The sequence below is a fragment of the Nannospalax galili genome, unplaced genomic scaffold (assembly GCF_000622305.1).
Source record: "Nannospalax galili isolate Female #2095 unplaced genomic scaffold, S.galili_v1.0 scaffold298, whole genome shotgun sequence".
NCBI lineage: Eukaryota > Metazoa > Chordata > Mammalia > Rodentia > Spalacidae > Nannospalax > Nannospalax galili.
This window is the reverse complement of record NW_008344488.1, coordinates 3,080,916-3,089,668: the sequence shown is the minus strand read 5'-3', so window position 1 is coordinate 3,089,668 and position 8,753 is coordinate 3,080,916. Positions and strand designations below refer to the sequence as shown.

At 37.6% G+C, this 8,753-nt stretch overlaps 1 protein-coding gene across 2 annotated transcripts in view; it reads right to left on the bottom strand.

Annotated features, from left to right (window-relative positions):
* Serpinb11 (serpin family B member 11) overlaps positions 1-8,066 on the bottom strand; it is a 12,360-nt gene extending 4,294 nt beyond the window's left edge. Inside the window, exons 1-4 of one of the 2 annotated variants that reach the window (XM_008840665.1) lie at positions 7,899-8,066; positions 6,742-6,801; positions 4,798-4,926; positions 2,796-2,913 (exon numbers count right to left, since the gene is read on the bottom strand). In XM_008840665.1, coding sequence (XP_008838887.1) covers positions 2,796-2,913; positions 4,798-4,926; positions 6,742-6,801; positions 7,899-8,066 — 475 coding nt within the window. The remainder of the gene's footprint in view (positions 1-2,795; positions 2,914-4,797; positions 4,927-6,741; positions 6,802-7,898) is intronic. The other variant, XM_008840666.1, reaches the window with a different exon arrangement.
* Between the last annotated feature and the right edge of the window lie 687 nt (positions 8,067-8,753).

Sequence of the window (8,753 nt, the reverse complement as noted above, 5' to 3'; positions counted from 1 at the left end):
TTACTTATTCTTATTTTACATGTATGAGTGTTTTGCCTGCATGTATTCAAGTACACCCATGTCATGCAATGTCTGCAGAGGTCAGAAGAAGACATTAGATCCTCTGGAACTGGAGTTACAGACAGTTGTCAGCCACCATGTGGGTGCTGGGAACTGAACCCAGTTCATCCACAAGAACAGCCAGTGCTCTCAACTGCTAAGCTATCTCTCCACTCTCCAAATATGAAATATTTTAAAAGTCACTGATTTTTTAATATTAAGTGACTACAAGTGTCATAATATTTTTGTGACCAAAGTAAAATAGTTCACATTTGAGATCTGAAGACATGACTCAGCAATTAAGAGTGCTTGCTGCTTTTGCAGAAGATCAGAGAGCAGTTTCCTGACTCTATATCAGGGGATCACAAACCCCTATAACTCCAGCTCCAGGGGCTCCAAGGACCACTTTGGCACCTGCAATCAAGTGCACATACTCATACACAGATACAAATATGTACAGACATATATACTAATTAAGATAATAAATAAATATATTAAAAATAGTTTATATTTAATTGTATGGGGAGATATAACTAACTCTAAGGGCCTTTAGAAAACTCCACATGGAAATCTACTTAAACTATATACATAGATATTATAAAAGGAGATTAAAAGGAATTACCTTATAACAGGGGAACATTGCCTTTATTAGACCCCACAGGCTAGCAAGGCAAAAGTCCAATGCCAGGGATAGACCCTCTCTTTTGAAACTGTTGACCAAGGGTCCCACAGACCCTCAAACAATATATTAGCCAATGCCTCTGCTCTCAGTTACCCTCCAAAAATTGATAGTAAAATGCTACTGTTGAAGATACTACATACATAAGTCATAGAAAAAACAAGGAGAAATCAAATTGGTACTAACTTCAAGCTTCTTCTCTACTGACTAGTTTTCAGAGTACAGGAAGGTGCTATGCATGTTACCGAAAGAAAAAATTTATCGTTAACCTTACCAGCTGTAAATTCTGTGTGCTTCAACAACAATTGGCCTACATGACCTCTGGTGCAATAGTGGCACAAACACTTTGGTAGTAGCCAACACCTTTTAACTGTATTTAAGGTCCACCTCATAAGTTGAAATCTATATGTGACACTGGTATCAGGCCTGGGAATATGTGACTAGATATGCCACAGGCCATGGAGGTGAGCATAATACTATTATTATGCTAAACATATGTAGGATTAAAGTGAGTCCTAAATGACGTATTGTTATATCCATAGATTAATACATCTCTCAACTCTCACCAGAAAAGTTTCTTTATTTAGCAGATGGTAATGACACAGAAACCCACAACTGGCCAACATGCAGAGAATAAGAAGCTGCAGAGTGCATATCCCTGAATTGGACACCTATATCAAACTTCTGTCTCCCAAGACTTAGGCATCATTGCAGAAGAGGTGGCAGAAAGAATGTGAGAGCCGGGGTGATGGGTCACCACAAGAAGACAGAGTTTTCTAGACAGCTGGGAAGTTATTCACATGAACTCAATAGCCAAAGGATGCACAAGTCCCACAGAAGTTCAAACCAAACAAAATCCCAGGATAGATGTGGGGAAGTGGGAAAGAAATCCCAGACCTACCTGATGAACTATTGGTAACTGATGGCTACTAGGAAGGGGAGAGTCAGTATCTTTTAAGAGTGTAACTTTTGGTAGGTTAACCAGGCTCCAGTGGATGAACCTACACTAAAGGACATTTGGAGACACAAATTTGATTCTGTAGGCCTTAGTAAGAGGAAGGCTGCAGATGGGGAGAGGATCTAAACACAAGCAAATATATTATATGGGATTTGCAAAAATTCAATAAAAACAGAAAAATTAGTCCATGTTTTTTATTTTTTAATTGAATTTATTAATTGAATTTTTGTGTATTTCATACAGAACACCTCAATAAATCTTAATCATCTTTATACCCACTGCCTCACTGGCACCCTCCCATAGCTTTCCCACTGGAATTCACACATTCTGTCATTTGTCTTAAGGCCTATTGTGTCAAGAAGGTATCCACAGACATTCCTCGGTGCAAGTTCACCTACTGCATTCTAGTCAGCCTATGTAGAATCTCTCACTTTAGGAAGATCAGCTCTTCCTCACCCAGCAGTAATCAGTTGTCAATATTTTTTTCAGCTAAGATTGGAATCCACTGTCCATTTCCCCAGTTCTATGCTGGGTTTTTGACATTTTAAGAGGAAAATGTGGATGATTATATAGGAAAAATAAGTTTGAGATTTGGTCCAAAATAATGTAGAAGATGATGTGGGAATAGAGCAAGAGTCCAATGAGGATAGACTTAGTGAATGGTTCAGTTTAGTGATTAAAATAAATAAGACTCTATTACATATTCTCTCTACTTTTATATATCTCCTCATTTTTTTCTTAACTATTTTCAACAAAATATAAAACACTTCTGTTTAGCCTACCATTTTAAAAATAGAAATATTTAACAATATATGTGGATTTATATGAAGCCCAAGTTCAATAAAAATTGCAGAATCACAATATTTCTTTAAAGCAGAAGGGGTATTAATTCCATTTCTCATAGTCATGTAGCATAAATTACTTAAGAAAAATTATTACAAGCGATATTCCAAAACATGTTCCCAACACCTTCACTGTCGATCTATTTACCAGCTACTCGGCTTCACACCCTTAACTTCAGTTTCCTTCTTAGCACAGTAGAATTGATCAACGGAGCACAGATAAAATTTTACACACACACACACACACACACACACACACACACACACACACCCTTACCATTAGTTTTACTTTCAACCCAAGCATTAATAGTTTTCCTCGTCTCTTCTGTAGATAATTCAAAATCAACAGCTTGCAGCTTGGCTTGGTATAGTTTCTCTGAACACCTTAAATATTGCTGTAAAAGAAAGAGCAATTGGAAAACAGCACAAAAATAGTGGAAAGTGGGGGTCTGAAGAGATGACACAGCAAGCAAAGTACTTGCTATGCGAGCATAAGGAGCTAAATTTGAGTTCCAAGGATCCATAAAATCCAGACATAACAACACGCACCTGTAATCCCAGTGCTCCTTCTAGGAGATGGGAAACAGACAGGAGAATGCCCACAGCTAGTTGCTGCCTAGTATGTGCAGATGCAGTAGGAAACAATGCAGAAGACAGCTTGTTTCAAACAAGATAGAAGAAGGCCAGCTTCCAAGACTGTCCTCTGACCTCCACGTACACAAACGTGGCTGGGGACTGGAACACTCCTATACTTGTGTACAGGGATAAGCACACATGCACATACATCATACAGACAAGAAAAATGGTTTAAAGATCATGAAAAATATATACAGTTCAAAAAACATGTATATATATACATATATATGGCTCAAGAAGTTCTAAAATCCTAACACAGAGACATACAACACTTCCTGTAGCAAGTCTGAGAGAAGAAAAATATTCATATATACTTTTTTAAATTAAATTTCTTAAAATGCAAATTATTTTCAAAAAAAATGTTCAGAAATTTTTGTTTCTTCCCATCATGTTACTAGTTTTCATATATGAATACATTCAAAGAATACTATTAATCTGCCTATAATGGTTTTATTATGTCTCTATGCTTTCCTCTTCAAAGTAAAGAAACAAGAGTTCTGTATGCAAGAAAAGTTGAGAACTACAGTGATTAAATGACTTGTTTATTAATTCAGGAACAGACTCAAAAGTCATCATCGCAAATCAGCATTTCCCTACTGTGGTATCTAGGTCAAAGTTTGTTGCAGGCAAAGAGATGAGAGAGCATACTAACACAAAGGACTATGGTCCTTAAGCTCTGTCACATCTGGTACTCAGCATAACACATTCCTATAAGCTTCTAAGACACTAGAGGGAATATTCCTGAAATGCCTTTAGTACCAAAGTAGTATCCTCACCCAAGACGTACAAATTCTGAGATGTCACACATCTAAATCCACCAAGGTGGTGAAGAAAAAAAGAAATTGAAGGCTTTATTCTGAAATTTCAGTAATCCAGATCAAACCAAATCTACACCATGAACACCCACAGTTCATGTCAACCACAGCAGAAAGATGGCTTTATATATGAATCAAACCTAGAACTTGCTATTCAATTATGTGTAAACTTGGTCAAATGGAATTTTCAGTATCAGCTTTAGCGTCTATAAAATTAGAGGTAATTTTGTAACTCTACCTTAGCTCAATGCAAGTATTGAAGGAATCATGCATGCCTGTAATAAAATCAGTACTGATGAGCACAGGGACGAATGAGTAAGCACCTAGGTAAACTACATATGGCGATACAATTGGGAAAGAGCATAAATAAACCGTGCTTTTGGAGCTAGAAAAGATTAGTCTAATCTCATTTTAGAGATAGAAGTGACTTGCCCAAAGTCATGAAAATAAATGGGAAGAAAATGCAGGTCTCTTGGCTCCTAGTTCAATGTGCTTTCAACTACCTCTTGATACTCTACCATCAAGGACAAGTGTAAAATAAATAAGAAATGTGTTTTGCCTTTCTCCTCATCCGTAAGCAATGATTCGTAAAAAGTGCATTTCTTTGGGTTTGTTTCTGACTTTGGTTCTTGGAAAGTTTTAGAGATTCTGTAGCAACAAGAAATTTTCATGTGGTATCTTAGAACTCTAAATGAGAATTTTCATAAAAACTATTTCTCTAGAACTGTAAGTCATTTCAAGTTGAAAAATCTTAAAGAATACCATTGGCACTTCCCATTCTTCACTGAATTTACGTTACAAAATTCAGGGGGCGCCAAGTGTTCTTACCTGGTGGAATGTTATTGCCTTTGTCCCATAGAGTCTGTTGGCAATGCTGAGGGTATAATTAGAATTCGGTTGGTTGATTTGGGATAGTAGGACTCCAAATTCAGAGTGCATCCTTCCAGCCCGGCTGCACTGGAAGCAGGAAACAAAGAAGGGACATCAGGGGCTGATTTCTTAACTATTGGAGAGATAAATAATGTGAGGACAGATCTGGAGAGCAAGATGTTTGCCTTCAAGGGAAACAGCAGTGAGTACAGGAAGCTGGGGTCCAAGCATTTTTCATCTCAAGATTTCCTTTAGCAAAATAATCTTGCCATCTGTGATTCTAGTTACAGATTGTGCACAGAAGCATGTGTTGTTGTTGTCCCCAATAGTTTAATTCAAAAGCTTAAATTGTCCTAAACAAAGGGAGTCTAGTGGAATATCCACGATGATAATTCAAGTTCTGTGGCTGCCTTTATCCTTACAATTCTATTTTCAATGCCTTGGTACCTTTTCTTTCTTTCTTTTTATTTTATATTTTTGACAGTTTCTTACTTACACTCTATGCACTGTGATCTTATTCCCTCCCCCACAACCTTCTCTCGTCCCCCTCCCACACTGGTTCCCCCTAACTAATGGGCATATCGGCTATGTAGCCCGGCTGGAACTCACTATGTTTGCCAGTCTGTTCTCAAACTTGCCATAGTCCTCCCACCTCTTTCTTCCAATGCTGGGATTATATGCAGGAGCTACCATGTCCAATCAGCACCTTGAGTTTCTATAAGACTATCTCACACATATTGTAGCTTGCCCTGCAGACAGATGATACATTCACTTATTCCTCCTTAGTAGTATGTCTGGTAAGTTTGAAACTGTGATACATCTGGACGATGTATAAGAATTTAGGGATACCAGGCTGAACATGGTGGCATATGGCTTTAATCCCAGCACTTGGGAAGCAGAGGCAGAGGTAAGTAGATCTCTGTGAGTTCAAAGTCAGCCTGGTCTACTTAGAGTTCCAGGCCAGTTGCGGCTACAGGGTGACCCTGTCCCCTGTCTCAAAAAGACCAAAAAAAAAAAAAAAAAAAAAAAAAATTAATGGATACCAAAGAGGCTACACCTACATTTCTTAAAATAATGATTCCTGAATAATCACTTCTACCACCTAATAATAAACTGAGTTCTGAGAAGTGAATTTTCTTTGAAAAAAAAAAAAATATGTTCTAAAGCTCTACCAAACTCCTTTCTTGTGGGAGTTCTATGTGAATGAATGAATATTCCCTCTGGAATGAACTAGATACCATTGTCTAAGAGCATGTAGATTCAATTGTATCAGGAGCCATATATGGAAAATAGTGAGAGCCCTTTCCATTTATTCTCACAGGCTGAAAGAACCTAATACTCTATGTCTGAAGCTGGCAGAATCAAAAGGCACAGAACAGAAAGGCCTAAGTGAAGAGGGAGAACTCATTTTCTCCAGGGACAAGGTCCAAAATGGATTATCAAATGCCAAGTAGCCAGCCCTAAACACATGTACACAGGAGGACCAATAAATGGAATCAGTAATATATATTATATGTATATGCATGTAACTATGTATTTATAAGTAACAATGATACTAAGATCATCAAAGAAGAAGACAATAAATTGAGAGGGAGTATAGGATAGTATAGTTAGAGAGGGAGGGGTGGAAATTATGTAAATACAGTGTTCATGTGTGAAATTTTCAAAAAATAAACAGACTTAAACAGTGAAAAAACTGGGAGGGTGAATTCATTATTATGCTATTATTATCATCATACGTTAAACTCTAAACATTGTAGTGACTATCAGGAAGATTAACAGAGGACTCCAAGAAAGACAGATCTGGTTCCCTCATGGACCAAAGAGACAGTTCCCTCCACAATTGCTGGACTATGATTTCTTGCTGCTGTAATGTGACACTCAACAATGACATCATCATACCTCACGTGAGTCTTTCATCTCTGGTTTTAAGTATTTTGAAAAGTGTTCATAGTGAAGGACCTAGAAAAATAAAACAGATCAATGGACCACAAGATAAAAGTACAGTGAACAAAATATGAGAGCTGCTTCCATTTTTCCATTTCTGATCAAGACTAATATTGACTGGTAACATTGAATAAAGTTATGTTGAAGTCCTGAGTTAACTCCTTATGTATCTTCTTTAGCTCTTGAAACAGCTTCATGAATAAGTACTATCACCCCATTTTATGTCAGGGAAACCGAGATAAAAACGCCAGGCACATTTGCTCTAGACCATGACCTGTGGCTCTGCAGGGAGCTCTCAACTGTTATAGCAGGTTCCTCTGCCTTTCACTCCCTTTTTCAGAGCTTTAACCAGGGCATCACCCACATGGAGCCAAGTTAAACACCACATGATTTTCCACTACAATTGTGAAGAAAAGCAAGTAGCCCTTGGTATTCTCACAGACATTCTCAATAATAAACACATACAGAATGGAACCCAAGCGTCCATTGTAATATGAAAGGCCACCATTTCTCTCAGTTTTCTCATCTGTAAAATGGGGATAACAGTCCTTGACTCCTACATGGGGTTGTCATGAAGAAATGTAATAATAAATTCCTTAAAGTTTTAACTTCTGCCGGGCATGCCTTTAATCCCAGCACTCGGGAGGCAGAGGCAGGTGGATCTCTGTGAGTTCAAGGCCAGCCTGGTCTACACAGTGAGTTCCAGGATAGCTGGGGCTACAGGGAGGCCCTGTCTCAAAAAGACCAAAAAAAAAGTTTTAACTTCTAAAATGTTATTGAGTGTTACTGTAAGTTTAAATTTTAGAATCCAAGAATAGTACCGTACATATGTTCTCTATTACATTCAAATTACCAAAAATAGGAAATCTAACATTAACTTCAGAAATTTACTTGGGATAGAAAGAAGCTTTGTGTGGTATGAATTGTATTGATTGGCATTAAACTCTACTATTTAAAACTTTTTCTTTTTTAAAGAAATATGACCTGCTAAATGCGCCTTTTTACATCACAAAATGATGTATTTCTTTATAAGAGGATGGACACAATTTGCAGACAAAAGGGGGCACATGGAGGAATTCTGGGTACCAGGGATACTCTGTGACAAGCCTTACCTTTTCCATTTGCTCGGCACTCTGTCCTCTGGTGCCTAGAAGGATCATACTTAGAGCATAAAACAGACTCAGTGGAGAAAAGAAGATGTTTTCTCCCACATTGCTACTGCTCAGCTGTTTGAAGACATCAAGGCAAAATTCAGCATTTGCTGTGCTGAGAGCATCCATTTTTATGCCAAACAGAGCCTAAGAATTAGAAGGTGAGAAAAGAATCTGAGGATCTCACTTGATATAACTGGAGTTCTTATTGTTGTCTTATTATTTTTTTCTTATTATTGTCTTATTATTTTTCATGAAATTCAGTGTTTAAGCACACCACTTCAGGGGAAAAAATGCATTTCCTTATCACAGTTTCTTGTAGATTAGTAAATAGGAAAGACAGAAATCAGAAATATGAATATAGATTTATTATCCCTTCAACCTAATAATTCAAAGCTTTCTACTAGCGTACATTTAAGAATGACCTGCCAGGGTTGGAGAAACAGTTCAGTGGTTAAGAGCTCTGACTCCTCCTGCAGGGGGCCTAGGTTTGGGTCCCAGCTAACAACCTTCCATAATCCCAGTTCCAAGGAATTCATTGCCCTCTTCTAGCCTCTGTGGACACTGCACACATATCGTACACATAGACACACAGGCAAAACATTCATACACATACAATAAAAGTAATTTTTTAATTTAAGCTTTAAAAAATTATCTGTAGTTGTTCTGTGACAAAAAAGCATAAATAACTCAGTCTTTCTGTGCGTATTTCCTGTGGTTTAAGACACTCCTTGTCTTACAATGTGTGTATAAAAGTTCATATGCTACACAAACTCAAATGGATTATTTCTCCACTGGACAGCCCACATTCATAGA